Below are 19,256 nucleotides of genomic sequence, written 5' to 3' on the forward strand. Positions count from 1 at the left end.
TGAATAATAGTGAACTTAAAAAAAATATCACGCACTACTTAACTGATAAGCAAACATCATAAATTTTACATTTTTATAATTTATTAATTATAACTTATTTTATAACAAATATTGTGAAAATATATTATGAATGAATAATTCCACTGTTCATTCTAATAGTTTATTTAAACCATTTTTATCGATTTAATACAATATATTGGCGCGCCACGAAATTGACACAAATTCTTTGCATATTCGTTTCATGACATTAGCCAATTCAAACAGTAATGTAAAATAATATTGTTCTGTAACAATAATTTGAAACTGTTACAAATATTACATTTCTGTACGTAACAAAGATTGTACAAATAATAAAATTCTTATTATTCACAATCAATACTAACGTCTTACATCGGTCTTCAAGAAAAAAGATATGCAACTGAAATGGATAAAAAATTCGTTTGACTAAGAAGATTTTGTTGTGCAAACATGTAGCAAATTTGGTGCAAGCAACAAAATGTCCTCTTGTGGCAAGGTATTTAAGCAAGCTTGCAGCAAACTTGCAAAAAACTTGCTATAAGCTTGTATAATACTTGTTGGAAATATAGCGAATAATATGAGCCTAAATATTTCTCCCTGAATGAATCATCCTCAATGTCATATTTCCCTAAACACATTAATATAGTCAGTCGTCTCTTGACCACACAAGAGGTCTGTCGCGTGAATTGTATCTACCACTTATAGTAATAGAATTAAAGTTACTTTTGTTAATAGAAATAAACTCCTTTTTTATTTCACCAAATCCCAACAATACTAAAAAAAATATTTCGAAACAATTTGCTACCAAATAAACATAAAGGGCACCTTGCTTTAGAGGTTAAGAAATTTATTGCGCAGCCGTAAGAGCTTCCGTTTACAACTGCGCATCGTATTAAGTTTTGCAAACTTACAGCAAGCTTGCCACAAGAGGACATTTTGTTGCTTGCACCAAATTTGCTACATGTTTTCACTCGAATCTTGCACATCTTCCAAGGCAAGCTTCTTGCAAGTTTGCTACAAGTTTTCGTGTTGATTGGGATAATACAAAAACTTTATATCCAAACGGATTTTAGACCTATTTTAGTCGAATTTCTTTTTGTTTTAGACCGGTGAGATGTAATTGTAGGACTTAATAAGCTTGTAAGTACTGAATCAAATTCTAAGTGTTTTATTTTATGAATTAATGAATAGAAAATTTAAGAATATAACTTTTATTTTTCAGCTTTAATTCATCCAATATGTCTTCCATTAGCAGACGACATTCGAAAGCGAGATTTTGCCCGCACCTTTCCTTTTATTGCAGGATGGGGCTCTATTTATTTTAGTAAGTATATAATATTATTTTCAATTCAGGAAACTAAAAATTCCTATACATAATCCTAAAAGTATCCCTAGAGGTTCCTACATAGGTTCCTTAAAGATTCTCTGCTGGATCCTGTTAAGAATCCTACGCGCGATCCCACTAGGATTCGTTGTAGGATATTGGTACAGGGATCCTGTACAAAATCCTGTGTAGGGACATTAGTTTCTAAGGTTCCTTTACAGATTACAGAAAATGTATAAAAATAATTTCATGCTAAGGTTCCTACACAGGAACACTCGCTTGATCCTGTAAAGAAAAATATTTCACTTTCTTTTCATGCTAAGGAACATTTGTAGGAACCATTAAAGGATCCCAAGTAGGATTCAAGGAGGATTTTTTTAAATACAATAAAAAAATTTTAATCTTGTGATTAATGCATATTGATGCACTTATTTAAAAAAAATTCTTTGCGCAGATGTTCGAACCATAAAAACTTACTGCGCAGCAAGTAAAGTTGTTAACATTCAGAAACAAAGGTTCCTGCATGGTATCCTGTGAAGGTTCATGTACAGGAATTTTTATTTAAAAATTTATTTTAAACTTTTATGGAGCATTTACTCCTTTGATAAAAAAAAATTTTTTACTTTGATTTTCCGAAATGCAAAAATCTGATTGGTTGTCCATTATCAATCAGATTGTGAACAACCAATCAGGTTTGTGTATTTCGGAAAATGACAAATAAAAACAAATTACCAAACGTGTAAATGCTCCATCAGACAAAGGAACCTGCAAAGGAACCTTAGGTAACTAATTCTCCTGCACAGATTCTTCTACAGGATCCCTGTTCCAATATCCTGCGTAGGATTCTTAACAGCATCCCTCAGGGAACCTTTAAAGATCCTACACGGAGAAAAAAAGAGTAATAATTGTAACATTTTCTATTAAAAATTACTACTTTCAAATAGTAATTTGGGAACTGCTCAAGAAATAATAACATTTATTAAAAGCTGAGTAATATTTAAAATGTCCCGAGAAATTAATACTAGGAGGGAAGCAACTTTTATTATGAATCGGAGCAGTTATTACTATTTCCTTAAGATTTTTACTAGAAAAAGTATTAATCCGTACCACTTCAACGACGCGCCTCACACCGACGGGAGGAGGGAATGCCGACGCGTGTGCAGCTGCGCGCCTGCACGTTTGTCACTAAAAACGTTTATAAAAAGAACTATATATTTTCTTGATTTATTTTAATAAATTAAAAATATCATTATGCAACATAATCTTTAAGATCTCAATTTTATTTTTCATTTTTGAAACTTAAAAAATGTTTTATGGTTCCTAAAATATGTTAAAAAAGGTCCGAGCACGTTAATCGTACCGACAATTTCCGACGGTACCCAAATAGCACGGAAACTTGCAGCAAGTTTGCAGTGCAAAGTTTGAAAGGTAAGTTTGCAGCAAACTTGTGGCAAATATTGAAATGTCCTCCCTTGGCAAGTTTGCAGCAGAAACTTTCTGCAAACATGCTAAGCAAAATTGTCGAAAAGTTTCAAGAACAATTTGTAGCAAAATTGCGCTGAAAATTTTTAAAAGTTTAAAATGCAAATTAAATTTCACGAAAAAAAATATCGTCGAATGTCAATTCAAGCAGTCACCCATCCAAGTACTAACCGCGTCCAACGTTGCTTAACTTCCGTGATCTGATGAGAACTTGTTCCTTCGCCTTGGTGTTTCCGCTGTCTTGTCTTGATTAATAACTTTGTCGTATAAGTATTGTAACCGATTCTCAATAATTAAAAGAATTATATGCTTGGATAAGAGATGTATATGACATGAAATATTTTTTTGGGGGGTTTCATAGACAAGCTCACATTCATTCCCACGAGAAATTTCTCGTGGGAATGAATGCTGATAGGATGTTTGTGCACCAGCCATCATCCATCTTGGCTTTCCCCCACCCAACTTGAATAACCTTATAGAATTAGAATAGTTAATAATAATCTAAATAAATGGCGGGAAAATTTGAATATTTAAATAAATAAAATAATATTAGGTTAATGAAGATTTTTAACTCAAATTAAACTGGAATATTACAGAAACACTTCATCAGCAATTGCAACATTTTCTAATAAAAGAATAGAAAAATTTGGAAGTAATCGATTTAAGAGATAAAACAAAATGCGTAAAAAGAAGAAATAACAAGCTAAAAAATTATGAAATAAAACGTAAAATGACAGTTGATTTGACAAAAAATAGGGAGAAAATCTATTTTTAAAAATAGATTTAGAGAAAATGCGAATATTAATGGCGTAAAAAAGTGTAGATGTTTACCATAAAAAACGAGAGAAATTACACGACAAATGCATTGATTTTCGCGTAAACACGTCTCATGATTGGTGAGGACGGAACTGAAAGGGTAAAAAGTAAGAATGTCATTAGAAAATAGAATAGAAGAAAGGGAAAAAGGGACTTTTGACATAAGTGGGAAATGTCTTTATAAGCAAAAATCAAGAGGTAGGGACCAGATTTTTGGCGAGATATTAAATTCAATTTGCGTAATTGATCTCTATAGAATTTTCTTAAAATTGTGAAAGTGGGACTTAGAGTAATTCGAGAAATAAAACTATAATTATTTTTCGAGTAAAACCTTAAATAAAAAGGGTAATGTGAAAGGGACACTAAACACTAAAAATTCAATCAATAAAACAAATAAAATTATTGAAATGTTGAGTTGATAAAATTAATTAATCATAATTAATATTGTTAATTATCGAGACTCAATTATTCAATTTAACTTGAATAAATATTAATATATATATATATTGACAGTGTTTTATTGAATTAATTAACCTTTAATAAATAAGTGAAATAAATAATAAAATTAAAAACAAGTAAATCCTTTCTAGCACGCTTGCTTAGGCTTGCCCATAGGCGCTTCCGTAGCATTCGCATCATACATTCCGCCAGGGATACTTTGACGCCGGGCTACGAATACGCCCCCCTCCTCTTATATTTTAATGTTAAATATAATATAAAAAATTAATTGTGTCTAATAAAATTTAGGGTACACTGAAAAAACAAAAAAAAATTGTATGTATTGCTTCCTCATGGAGGTAGCCTTGTAACACCGACATTTTTCGAACTTGATTTTTTATGTATCTTTATGTTTTTCGACCACAGGTATCCAAAAGTTCCTTTTTTAAAAAATGTCGTTCCGTGTGTGTGTGTGTGTGTGGGTGTATATATACACTACATTTTCTTAAATATCTCGAATACTGTAAGATCTAAAGGGATAATTTTTTTTTTAAATTTTAGGTCTGACTGGCGGACAAATAATAAGAGTACTTTGCGAAATATTAATGATTAACTATTATTTATTTTCATTTTAAAATTTTTGAAAAATGGGTTTTTGCCCATAACTTTAAAAAAAATGTTAGGACACCTATGAATATTTTTCTTTAATTTTGTAGAGTTTTTTAAGACGCATCTTTTGAGATGTTAGCGAACATTCTACTGATATTCAATCCAAAGTTATTGAATTTTTAATAATTAAAGAAAAACGTTTTTTGCCTATAACTTAAAAAAATGTTTTGATACCAACAGATATTTATCTCTGGTTTTGTAGAGATTTTCAAGACGTATCTTTTGACCTATTAGCGAATATCCTACTGTTATTTTGTCCAGAGTTATTAACATTTTGAAATTGAAAATTTTTGAAAAACCTGTTTTTTTGCCTTATTTATTAAAAAATATATATTTATGCATCTTTAAAAGTATTATGAACAACTTGGAGCATATTTAAAAACAAATCAGTTGACCTATTATTGAACCTTTTATTGTGAAATATTACGAAGTTATTGATGTTAAAATTCTATCTCTGCAAATACCCAAAAAATACAACTTAACATCTTCTTAAAATTATTATAATACCAAATAAATTACCATAATTTGGCAGCGTTATTTACTTATCTGAAAGCTTTTGACGAACACAGTTTTGCTCATGATAAAACGATGCAATTGCAGGCTGCAAATAAGTAGCAGCATTATTCTAAAATAAATAGGCTTATCAAATTGACAATATGTAATTAACAATAAGTATTTTTCAAGCAAAAATGTAATTAAATTTAATTCACCTCTGATGAGTCCCCACACGCCATTTGTCATCATTCTCGTCAACTACCGCATCTTGCTCTAGTGATAATTTAGTGACTTTATTGTTATAATTAAAAGGTAGATACTATAAAGTTACTAAATGTTCACTAGAGCAGCGTGCCGCAGTTGACGAGAATTATGACAAATAGCCAATCGGTAAGAAAAATTAGAAAAGCTGTTAAAAAAATGTAAAAAAAATTTTTGCATCATGAAAATTTTGGCGCCCCGGTCTGTTGCCCGGCCGTTTGACCGCTCCTGTACGGATTACTACTTTTTCTAGTAAAAAGTTTGATCTGGAATAGTAAAAGTTCTTTCTTGCAGAAGCAATTTTTATAATTCGCAGTATTACTTATTAGAATTTTTACGCCCTGGCGGAATAAAATCACTCAACGTCCACTTTGTAAAGTAGACATTGAGTGGACATTGGGTAGAAACTTGGTAATTCGAAAAAATAAATGTTAAAATGACAAAATATGAAAAAATTTGAATTGCAAAAGGTAAATAAATATCCAGAGACTCAATTCTAGTAATAATTGCGTTAAATAAAGCATTAAATATTAAAAAATTAATATAAATTGTGCAAAGTAACTTGTCGCATGGTTACATTCTATTGGTTTTTTTAATATTTCCAATAAATTAATGTAAAATGACGTAGAATTTTACACGTAATTTTAAAAAATGGTTAAATTCATCAAATTGATGTATTTTTGAGGTTAATTAATTAATAAAAATAAAAATTATATTTAATCTCAATAGTGTTGTGAAATACTATAGAAATTGTATTACCGACCACATGTGATAATAAAAAGTTCGATTTCACGGTAAGTAAAGTTATAGTTATGCATAAATACGTGGTTAAATTACTCATTCCTAGGGCTAAACTATGTGCAAATTACAGCCCGATCCGATCAACTTTTTTTTCACTTAGTTTGCTACAGGAATTTTACCCCATTTATAATATATAGTCGCGTCCTGGCATCAACTTAAAATAACGGTCATCATGTCATATTCAATTCAAAATCTATATTCCAGCAGAAGCATATTCAAGGTGACTATAGTGACATCTAAGTATTTATGCATAACTATAACTTTACTTAAAGTGAAATCGAACTTTTTATTATCACATGTGGTCGGTAATACAATTTCTATAGTATTTCACAATACTATTGAGATTAAATATAATTATTATTATTATTAATTAATTAACCTCAAAAATACATCAATTTGATAAATTTAACCATTTTTTAAAATTATGTGTAAAGTTCTACGTCATTTTACATTAATTTATTAGAAATATTAAAAAAACCAATAGAATGTAACCATGCGACAAGTTACTTTGTACAATTTATATTAATTTTTTAATATTTAATGCTTTATTTAACGCAATTATTACTAGAATTGAGTCTCTGGATATTTATTTACCTTTTGCAACTCAAATTTTTTCATATTTTGTCATTTTAACATTTATTTTTGCGAATTACCAAGTTTCTACCCAATGTCCACTCAATGTCTACTTTACAAAGTGGACGTTGAGTGATTTTATTCCGCCAGGGCGACTAATATTTAAAAAGTGTCGAATGTAAAAAGTAACCCTGGCGGATCTCGAAATCGGAATGTACGCTGAATTCGTTGTGTTAAGTATTTTTGAATTCTAGTGCAAGTGGCGCCTTTTTTGTTTTATCATGCGATTGAAGCGCCATCTTTATCAAGTACATTTTTGCGTCATTTTGACTATCTTTTTCAGTACGCTCTGAGAATTCATATCGAGCATTTTAATTCAGTTTGTAACAATATATTTTCAGTGTTCTCGTATATTGTGTTTTATTTTCCTCAATCTACTTAACAGGTTATGGGCCCAGAGCTCTCGGGTATAACCGTGAATTATGTGTAGATGAATTTTGTGAAGTAAAATACATGTGAAATACGAACGAAAAGAAAACTGACTCGAGACGCCATGGAACAGGCGAGTGGAAGTACGCTACGCATTCCCATTTTATCGAAAACTAATTATGACACGTGGAAATTGCGGATGCGTGCCGTAATGGTAAAAAATAAGACATGGGGTTATGCTAGTGGAGATAAAGTGAAACCTGCAGCGGAAGAAGTGAATAATCTGGAAACTTGGCTTGAAAACGACGAAAAAGCCAAGGCGGATTTATTCTTATCAATCGACGACGCGGAACTAAAACAAGTGAAAGACTGTAACACTTCTCGCGAAATTTGGTTGAAACTTGAATCGATCTTTGAATCGAAGGGGCCAGCCAGGAAAGCATCATTATGGAAACGTTTAATGAGCCACAAACTTCAGGAAAACGGCGACGTTAAACAACATGTGGACAGCTTTTTCGATATAGTCGGTAAACTCTCTGAATTGCAAATTCAAGTGAGTGAGGAACTACAATCAATCATGCTCCTTCATAGTTTACCCGATAGCTTCGACAACTTTCGTTGTGCTATCGAGTCTAGAGACAACTTGCCGGAACCCGAATCCTTGAAAATTAAAATCCTGGATGAAAATACGACAAGGAAACAACGAAATCAGGAAGACGACAGTGCCATGCTTGCGCGGAAAAAGTGGGAAGGTAAACCGAAGTGGAAATATACCGATAAAACAGGAATGAGAGATAAATCGGAAACCGACAATGTTGACAGAAGTTTTAAGTTTAGATGTCATCGATGTAGGGAACTAGGGCACAAGGCCGCCGTGTGTCCAAACAAGAAACTAAGTACAGCGATCGCCGAGGATGTGTCATTTTTAACGACAGATAATTTTTCTTTTCAAGCGGAAAATTCTGGAAGAAAAAACAACTGGTGTTTGGACAGTGGAAGTACGTCCCATTTATGCAACGATAAATCGATTTTTGATAAAATTTGTAAATCGGAAAGTGTCAAAGTGAATTTAGCGAGTGATGCATGCACGGAAGTGAAGGGAAAGGGAAGTGTCAAAATTTTAGGGACAAACGGAAAAGAGAGTCGTTGTATACATTTAGAAAACACTCTCCACGTGCCTAATTTGAGGAGCAATTTAGTTTCGGTTTCAAAAATTGCTGACGCCGGGAACAGTGTCACCTTCACGAAAAATCAAGCTACTATCAAAAACGACAAAGGAGACGTCATTTTAATCGCTGATAGGATCGGAAATCTTTACTTCCTTCGAGAAATCATTGAGGCAAATGCTTGCACAACGTCAAGCGAAAAGTTCAAGTTGCCGATAACAATTTGGCACGAAAGACTTGGACATCTGAATCGCGAAGATCTTGTAAAAATGGACAAGAAAGAAATTGTACGTGATTTTGCTCTCGGAGACAACAATTTACCCCCTTGCGAAGTTTGTTCAAGTGCCAAACTGACAGCATCACCCTTTCACAACACACATCGTAGGAGTGAAGAACCCTTGGAAATCGTACACATGGATGTTTTTGGACCTACAAAAGTGGAATCAAGAGGAAAAGCAAGATATTTTGTCAGTTTTATCGACGATCATTCTAGATGGACGGAAGTACGATTTTTACGAAAGAAAAGTGAAGTGATTCAAGTGTTCAAAGAATTTAAAGCGTATGCGGAAAAACAAACCGGTAGGAAATTAAAGTGTATTCAATCAGACAACGGTGGTGAATTCTGCAATAATGAGTTGGATAAATTGTTAAAAGAGGAAGGAATCACTCGTCGATTAACCGTGCCACACACCCCTCAGCAAAACGGCGTAGCGGAGAGGAAGAATAGGACTCTCGTGGAAGGTGCTCGGTGTTTACTCATACAATCAGGTTTTCCAACTTCTTTCTGGGCGGAAGCTGTTTCGACGTCCAATTATGTTCGAAATCGTTGCGTTTCTAGTATATTGAATGACAAGACACCTTTCGAATTATGGCGAGGTGAACGCCCAAGTGTCAAACATCTTCGTGTTTTCGGAGAAATCGCGTACGCGTTGAACAAGGATCCAAAAAAGGACAAATTCGATCCACGCGGAATTAAGTGCAATTTTTTGGGATACGATGAATCGTCCAAAGCTTATCGAGTGTGGGTACCAAATCAACAGAAAGTGATTGTGTCTCGCGATGTAAAGTTTCTAAATTATTTCGAGAAAGTTGAAAAATGTTCGAATTCGAATTCAATGAAAAACAATGCGGAAATTCTTCAGGAAAGTGTTGTGTCAACAAAAGCTAAAGAAATTCTCGTCGAATTGGAAATTTCAGAAGATAACAGTGAATTTATCGAAAGGCAAGATAACCAAGTCGAGGATGCACCACAGGAGCCAGCGAACACAAGAGGCCCTGGAAGACCACACTTCGAACGAACAGGAAAACCCGGACGTCGTAGAAAAATATACGCACTTAGAAAGCAGAACGCAAACGATGCGGAAATCAACGAAACGATCGAAGAGAATGATATCAACGAAGCAATCGAGGAAGATGATAACGAAACAATCGAGGAACAAGATATCAACCATGCAAACAACGAGGAATCATCAAACGAAGTTGAACCCGAAATTGAAATCGCAAATTTAGCTGAAACTCCTTGGAAGCAAGCAATGGAAGGAGAAGAGTCCGAAGAGTGGATGGATGCAATCAGCGAGGAATTTGTATCCTTGATCAAAAACGACACATGGAAAATCGTCAATCGACCAAAACAACGAGATGTCATCAGTTGCAGAACAGTTTTGCGGAACAAATTCAACGCCGACGGAAGTGTCGAACGTAGAAAAGCCAGAGTCGTTGCTCATGGATTCAAGCAAAGAATTGGAATCGACTATCACGAAACATTTGCACCAGTCGCTCGCCTGAGCTCCATTCGCCTCTTACTAGCTCTTGCCGTGAAACACGATTTAAAAATACGTCAACTCGACATTGCTACTGCGTATTTAAATGGATCAATTGAAGAGAAGGTCTATATGGAATTACCTAAATTGCTCAGGGAATCGCTTCAAAGGATCATTCAACGAGAAGAAGAACAAAATGTGATCAAGACTCGTGCATCGAACATGTTGAGAGATTTGGAATCTGGTGATAAAGTCTGCCTTCTACAAAAATCTCTTTACGGTCTGAAACAGGCGGGTCATCAATGGAATAAAAAGATCACTGAAATTTTGAGAAATCTGGGATTTATTCCAAATGAAGCTGATCCATGTGTATATCATCGCATTCGAGGAAAGAATTACTTGATTATTTTGGTGTACGTGGACGACATCCTTGTCTTCTACCGGATCGAAGCTGACTTGAAATATCTTCTTTTGGGACTTTCGAAGGAACTTGATGTCAAGGACCTTGGAGCTGCTGCGTACTGTGTCTGACTCGAAATCTGCAAAGAAGCTGATCGCATAACTATCTCACAATCTGGTTATGTACGCGACATTCTGAAACGATTTGGAATGGATGATGCAAAAAGCGTCTCTACCCCCATCGAAGCTGGAACCAAGTTTACGAAGGACGACATCAACGAAGACAACGAATCGAAAAGAAAACCTTATCGGGAATTGATTGGAGCGTTAAATTATCTCGCAGTCGCTACACGCCCCGATATATCCCATGTCGTGAGCTGCTTAAGCCAATTCAACGATTGTCATCAAGAACAGCATTGGAAATCAGCAAAAAGGGTGCTCCGTTATTTGAAGGGAACGTCGAATCTCGGAATCATCTACGAGAGGAATGGATCACGACTTTTTGGCTATGTCGACGCTGACTGGGCTGGATGCCCCATCGATCGACGGTCCTTCACTGGATTCGTTTTTCTGTTAAGTGGTGGACCCGTGACCTGGGAATCAAGAAAACAACGAACGGTTGCATTGTCATGTACAGAATCAGAATACATGGGATTGACCGAAGCCGCCAAAGACGCCTTGTATCTGAAAAAGTTTTTATCAAGTTTGAATTTCGACGATGCTCAAATAGTGAAAATAAAAAATGACAACCAGGGAGCTCAGCAATTAGCAAAAAATCAGGTGTTTCACGCCAGAAGTAAACACATTGACGTGAAACACCATTTCATCAGAGAAGCCTTGAAATCCAATCACATCGAGATCGAATATGTGCCTACAGAAATAATGGGAGCCGACATCCTCACCAAGGGTTTACTGAAGGGAAAACACCAACGATGCCTGCAGATACTCGGAGTGCAACCAGTGTAAATTTTTCTGAATGACGCTTCAGTCGAGGGGGAGTGTTAAGTATTTTTGAATTCTAGTGCAAGTGGCGCCTTTTTTGTTTTATCATGCGATTGAAGCGCCATCTTTATCAAGTACATTTTTGCGTCATTTTGACTATCTTTTTCAGTACGCTCTGAGAATTCATATCGAGCATTTTAATTCAGTTTGTAACAATATATTTTCAGTGTTCTCGTATATTGTGTTTTATTTTCCTCAATCTACTTAACACGTTGTACAATCGTTACACATTGGTTAAACATTTAGTTGGAGTGAAAATTGTGTAGAAACCCAAGAAGCACGTAATATATCCTCTATATCAAGGTAATATTACACGTGAGATTCGTAATATAACGCTGTAATATTACAGTAATCTTACAGTGATCTTAAAATGTCCACCTCAAGGTAATATTACCGGGAATATTACTGTAATATTAACGGTAATATTACAGTAATATTGCAGACTGATTTGAGTTATTCATAAAGCATAAAAAACGTAAATATATTATAAGTCAATTTGGCTTGTTGGTAAAACTCTGGACTTGTGTGCTTTGAGTTCGGGATTCGATTCCCTGGATGGGTAGATTTTTTTCGTAAATAAATGTTCCCATAATATTACTGTAATATTCTCTTGTAATATTACCTTAATATTACGGTATAATATTACTGCAATATTACTGTAATATTACCTTAATATTAGCGCGTAATATTACAGTAACATTACCGGTAATATTACCTTGAGTTGGACATTTTAAGATCACTGTAAGATTACTGTAATATTACAACGTTATATTACGAATCTTACATGTAATATTACCTTGATATTGAGGTTATATTACGTGCTTCTTGGGAACTGAGTGGAAACTGTGGAAAAGTGTAATTGAATTGAATAATAAAAGTATTTAGTGATAGATTTGTGCTGTATTTGTGATAAATTAACGTGTTATTATTAAATAAATAAAGTTTAAAGTGTAAAATGTTCGCGTAAGTGAGTTTGACAGGCTAGGGAAATTTCTAGTGACATCCAACTTGATAGTCGATAAAGAAGTTGAGCCGCCGACTTTGCACGGTAGGTGGCAGCATTCATACTTTCGCCTTTTTAAAAATTCTCTTTTTCAATTGTAAATAGAAAAATTAATTAATTAATAAGATATATAGTTTCTATGTTGTCATTTTTTTTAACAATTGAATTTTTGAAGATTGTTTAATGAGATAAATTAAACTTGTATAATAATCGATGCAAATTGTTGTTTTTTAATTAAATTCAATTAAATTAATTTAATCATAATTTTAATAACGAAAACTTTTTTTATCTTTCTTTATTTTATTATTATTTATTTTTAATATAAATGTAATTAAAAGAAAAGATTTATTTAAAAGTATTTTAAAAACAACAATTTGCATCGATTATACAAGTTTAATTGATCTCATTAAACAATCTTCAAAAATTCAATTGTTAAAAAAATGACAACATAGAAACTATATAACTTATTAATTAATTTTTCTATTTACACTTGAAAAAGAGAATTTTCAAAAAGGCGACAGTATAAATGCTGCCACCTACCGTGCAAAGTCGGCGGCTCAACTTCTTTATCGACTATCAAGTTGGATGTCACTAGAAAATTCCCTAGCCTGTCAAACTCACTTACGCGATCATTTTACACTTTAAACTTTATTTATTTAATAATAACACGTTAATTTATCACAAATACAGCAGAAATCTATTACTAAATACTTTTATTATTCAATTCAATTACACTTTTCCACAGTTTCTACACAATTTTCACTCCAACTAAATGTTTAACCAATGTGTAACGAATGTACAACGAATTCAGCGTACATTCCTATTTCGAGATCCGCCAGGTAATACAAAATTTAATAAAATTTACAATGGCGTTATAAAATTTAAAAATCCTAAAGCAATTTCTATTACATCTGTAGCAATTTTTAAAAGTGACCACTGTAATAATTACTATTAGTAATTTTTACTACCAGAAATAGTATTATTTACTTATGCGAAGTACATTTTACAGCAATTAATAGTAATTTTTAGTAGAAAAGTTTAATTATTACTATTCCATAGGAATTTTTACTAGAACCTCAGCACCATTTTTCTCCGTGTATGTAGTAACTTCTAGGGATCATTTAAGGATATTGTACAGGAATTTTTAGCTGGTTAAGCTTTAAAAACTTCTCGCGTTCTTTTTGATTGTCTTGTTATCTATGTCAGACGGAATCAAACTTCTTCTGCTGCTGACAGTAGAGATGCTTGAAGCGTTTTCATGGGGGAACTTAAATCTTAAGAAACTGAGAGCCCCACTGTAAACGTCTTTACTTAAGAGCATTTGAACCTTCGTGACGTCACAAATCATGGCGCATGACACGCAAACTTCTCAGGTATGTGAAAAGCACAATTTTGAATATTTTTTAAAAAAACCTTTTGGAAAATGTTCAGAATAACATAGACTCTGTCTGTTATGTGCGGAAAATTCAAAATTTTGCGATTAAAACGTTTTTTAAACAATGTTAAGGTCACAAATCATGGCGCATGACACGCAAACTTCTCAGGTATGTGAAAAACACAATTTTGAATATTTTTTAAAAAAACCTTTTGCAAAATGTTCAGAGAAACATAGACTATGTCTGTTATGTGCGAAAAATTCAAAATTTTGCGTATAAAACGTTTTTTAAACAATGTTTAAGTTGGTTGTCACAAGTAAGGAAAAATACACGAATTGCTTATATGTAGGCATTGTTTAAAAAACGTTTTAAACGCAAAATTTTGAATTTTTCGCACATAACAGACATAGTCTATGTTTCTCTGAACATTTTCCAAAAGGTTTTTTTAAAAAATATTCAAAATTGTGTTTTTCACATACCTGAGAAGTTTGCGTGTCATGCGCCATGATTTGTGACCTTAACATTGTTTAAAAAACGTTTTAAACGCAAAATTTTGAATTTTCCGCACATAACAGACAGAGTCTATGTTATTCTGAACATTTTCCAAAAGGTTTTTTTAAAAAATATTCAAAATTGTGCTTTTCACATACCTGAGAAGTTTGCGTGTCATGCGCCATGATTTGTGACGTCACGAAGGTTCAAATGCTCTTAAACATTTGCTTTCTATATCTCTTTTCCCCCTTACCTTACATTTTGGTTTTTGGATATCCTTTAGTGAAAAGCCCCACCACCACGACAATGTCTACCAAGAATAGAGGTTTATCAATGGAGGTCCACTACCAAGAATTTTCTAACTTCTTGGTAGTGGACCACTACACTATGCGACAAAAAAATGTTTAACTTAATTTTTTTGTTTTTTTCGCTAAAACTAATTAAAATAAGAATACCATTTACTGGATTTCTTGATATTACAACCCTTTTACTTTTTTATGCGTTTATAGGTCTCAAAAACATGTATATTAGCATATTTCAAAGTTTTAGAACTATACATACTACAAAAGATTTTTTCGTGTTTTATATTAATTTTTTCATCTTTTATATCTGTTAATCAGATTCTGTAAATAAGTTTGTGTATTAGTCTTTTATGTTCATTGCTACACAACATTTTCCCTATCCTTTAATGGAGAAAAGCGGTTTCTCAGAAATAAAATTGTTCACGTGATACTCACCAAATTGAATGAGAGTCCAAAAATTTCATAGAACTATGAAAGAAAAGCAATTCTTTTCAAATCGGCAAAGTTTTGACTCTAAGGGTGTAAATTTTTAAAAATTTAAAGTGGCGGATCTAATATGGCTAATAAAAAAATTTTTTGGTTGATATACTACTATCTAGTTTACTCTATACAGTTTATTACCATACTTTATTAACAAACATCAATTCTTTAATAGATGGTCCTTCAAGCAGTCATCTTCAAGAACTTCAAATTCCCATAGTTGACACGTATCAATGTCAAAAAGCTTTTAAGCAATTTAAAACATCAACAATTGATGAACGAACAATTTGTGCTGGTTACGCAAGAGGTGGAAAAGATGCATGTCAAGTAAGATTTTTTCAAAAAACTTACATTATTACTATAGAAAAATATAATATGTATTTATTTAACTATACACTAAATTGAAAACAATCCCAGATAACAATCGTGCGACGAACGTTAAGCACTTGACGTGCGAGTCAGTTAATGCGTGTCATAACGCACGCATGTCGCATTCACATAGTGATGGCTGCACTAGTGCATGTGCAGTAATTAATATTTGGGTTTCACTCATGCGAGTGGGTTCTCGCACGTGTGAAGGTATCATGTGGCTACGTAAAATAATACATAGACATTTCTCAAAGTTGTTTTATACTAGTTGGTTTGTATACACAGTATAGGCGGGTCTAGATATTTCATACAAGTCACCCCGTAAAATCTCCCGTGTTGAAAGTGTCAAGAATCTTGACTAAGCGCCGATGGTGGCACTGGTTGTTCTCTAGGCCGATGTATATAGAAAATACATTGAGCACATGGCTTCTTTACTAATAATAGTTGTTTTTTATTATTAAAATAATGGTGGAAGTTAATTTTTAATAATCTAATTACACTATTGCGTTTCGTGAGTTAAATTATAAATAAAATGGTGTATAAGTGCATATGCGTTGACTGCAAATCCGGATATAAGTCTTGCTCCGAGAAAACTCATTTTTTCTCTGTTCCAAAGGACAAAAAAAGTATCAAACAATGGCAAATTTCTATATTAAGGGATGACATAAAACTTAAAGGAGGTGAAGTGGTTTGCGAAAAGCACTTTCACCCTGAAGACATACTTTGGGAACGTAAACTCTACGGACCTGATGGTGTCACAATTGTAGGAATAGTAAGTACATGAATTCTAATTTGTGTTAATGTGTTTTGAATAAACGACTTTCCAAAAGGACAGCAATATTTCAAATAAAGAAAACAATACAATAATAAAATAACGAAATAGAATACGAAACATAAGCAGTAGAATGTAAATAAATGAAGTAAATTACAAAATAAAATATAAAACGAATTAAAAAATAAAATAAAATTTTTTCAAATATTACTTGTTTAAACAAATATAACATGTAAGATAAAATTTTTAAAAATACATTAAAAAAGTTTGTGCTATTTATCTTTAAATCCAATGTATATTTAATTTCTAAAAATGAATCTTTATTTTTTAGAGCCCTTACAAAAAACCTACACTTCGAAATGGTGCCTTGCCCTCTCTGCTATTAGGCAAACCAGAGAACCCGAAAAGCAGTATAAAGCGGAAAAACAGAACTGAGAACCCAGTAATTCCAAACAAAAAACAGAAAATAGATGAACCAGATAGCATAAATAAATTTGATGAGACTCAAAGTGATTTAAATTTTTCGAAAGAGCCATTTAATAGTTCCGAGAAACCAAATCAATCGGAGGATTTGGAGAATTCGGAAAGTATGGAGAATTTATTTAACCGTATTTATGAAAGTGAAAATAAAAGTTTTTCTTTGCCGATGTCTTGGGGAAAAACTAATTTTTCTTGGGGCAAAGATAATGAAAAGGCTATTTCATTTCACAAATTAATTGGCCGAAAAACTAATCAAATCGAGTCTCTTAGTGAAAGAGAGATAACAATAAATAAAAATATGACGTTTCTTTTAAAATTAAATGGTCGAAATATTGAGCCTGAAGTCTTTGGAATTGAAAATAATAATATCACGTCAATTGATATGTTGCAAGAGATAATAAAAAAATTAGATGAACGTAAAATTTATGAAGGTTGTTCAGAGGTCACAAGAAATTCCTCGACCAAGTACCTTTTGGATTCTTTTACCTCCATTGATAAATTAGATATTTTGCGACATAATGAGTGTTCTTTTGTAATGACGGTCGAAAGTGGTAAAAACGTTTCTTGTAAATGTTGTAAATCTGTTAAAAATTTATTAAAGAGGAAAATTATCCGTAGGCAACATGCTAAAGGAAAAAATTACTTAAAATTACAATACTTAAGTCCGAGAAGGCAGGAAAAAATTTTAAAATTAAAAAAACAAATGCTGTCTCAATCAAGAGCTAAGCAGCGGTCACAAATAAAAAACCGTTTGCTAAAACAAACTGTGGCTAAATGTCAAGATGAAATGGCAAATTTGACGGAACATTCACTCGGGATTTTGCTTGATAAGCATGAAAAATTTAGTACAAACGAGAAAACAACGATTAAAGAAATTTTGAAAGCTTCAAAAGCGAAAGGTCCAAGTGGTAGGCGATACTCCGACAATTGGCTTGTCTTATGCCTACTTTTACATATGCGTTCACCAGCTACGTACCGTTTAATTAGAGACTTAGAGATATTGCCTCTTCCCTGCGAAGGAACAATTCGAAAGTAATTATTCATTACAAAATATTGTATCTTAACATTATTTTATTTAACAAAATTTATTCTCGAACTGATTTTTTATATAATTTATTTTTAGGTATTTGTCTCAAATGGATTGTTCGTCTGGATTTGATCCTAAGTTTTTCGAAATTATCAAGGAATATTTTTCAAAAAAGAGCGGAAAAGAACTCCATGGTGTGTTGTTGCTAGACGAAATGTCAGTTAGAAAAAGTTTACTGCTTGATAAGAAATCAATGACATTTAAGGGAGTCGAAGATCTCGGAGACAATAGTTCTGAAAATACAGACATGAAATTGGCAGATCATGGCTTGGTCTTAATTTTCCAGTCATTATATGAGGATTTTTCACAGCCAATCGCAGTATTTGCGTCCAGCGGTCCTACAAAAGGTGACGAATTAGCCAAAATTGTATTGGAGGCAATAATTTTGCTGGAAAATTCTGGAGACAAAATTCACGGTGTTGTTTCCGATGGAGGTACTCCGAACAGGAAAATGTGGACCGTATTAGGCTGCAGTGGAAAATTTAATGAATTTAATAATTTTTTTCTACACCCTTTAAACGAAAAAAGGAAAGTCTTTTTTTCTGGGATACTCCTCACTTGCTGAAATGTATCCGAAATCGCTTGGCAAGTTCTGGGCAACTAAAAGTAAATTTCAATTATTTTTAAAAATGAAATGTTATTCTCTCTTAAAGATAAAAATAATAATAATATAATTATTTATAGATTTTTCCATCTGAGGATCCAATAAAGTGGGAATATTTTGCACTTTTATATGAATTAGATAAATGGCAACCAGCAAGTGTAAGATTATGTCCAAAGATTACTGATAATCATATTAATATATCAAAAAAACCTTTTCTAAAAATGAGAGTGTCTTTAGCTGTTCAAGTAAGTATTATTGTTATGGATAGTTTACGCATTGAAAAAGAAATAAAACTGTTGACTAATTTATGCAATGGATTTGTGGTCGTATAGTTGTAATATATAACTATTTTTTTATTAATAATAATAATTGTTAATGATTAAAGGTTTTCAGTAAATCAGTTGCCAGGGGTTTAAGATTTTATAAACCTTATGAATCAAGGCTTGATCACAGCGAAAGCACGGCACAATTTTGTGAAAAAATTAATGATATGTTCGACGCTCTAAATAGAACGTGGAAGAATAGCAAGACAGGACTTATACTTGATTGTGAAGATATGAAGGTGTATATTTTATTTCTAAAATTTTTTATTTATATAAGTTACATAAAAATCACACAGTTCCATCCTGCTCAGTTATATTTTGGCAGGTTTTAGAGA

General features: G+C 32.8%; 1 protein-coding gene across 2 annotated transcripts in view; it reads left to right on the top strand.

Moving 5' to 3' along the window:
- The window catches only part of LOC127289487 (venom serine protease Bi-VSP-like), a 102,623-nt gene that overhangs the window by 68,172 nt on the left and 15,195 nt on the right, over nt 1-19,256 (top strand). For both annotated transcript variants that reach the window (XM_051317447.1, XM_051317448.1), the window contains exons 5-6: nt 1,241-1,342; nt 15,462-15,613. In XM_051317447.1, coding sequence (XP_051173404.1) covers nt 1,241-1,342; nt 15,462-15,613 — 254 coding nt within the window. The remainder of the gene's footprint in view (nt 1-1,240; nt 1,343-15,461; nt 15,614-19,256) is intronic.

Source organism: Leptopilina boulardi, unplaced genomic scaffold (assembly GCF_019393585.1).
Source record: "Leptopilina boulardi isolate dan_hultmark-lab unplaced genomic scaffold, ZJU_Lbou_2.1 LbouV2_41, whole genome shotgun sequence".
Classification (NCBI taxonomy): Eukaryota; Metazoa; Arthropoda; class Insecta; order Hymenoptera; family Figitidae; genus Leptopilina; species Leptopilina boulardi.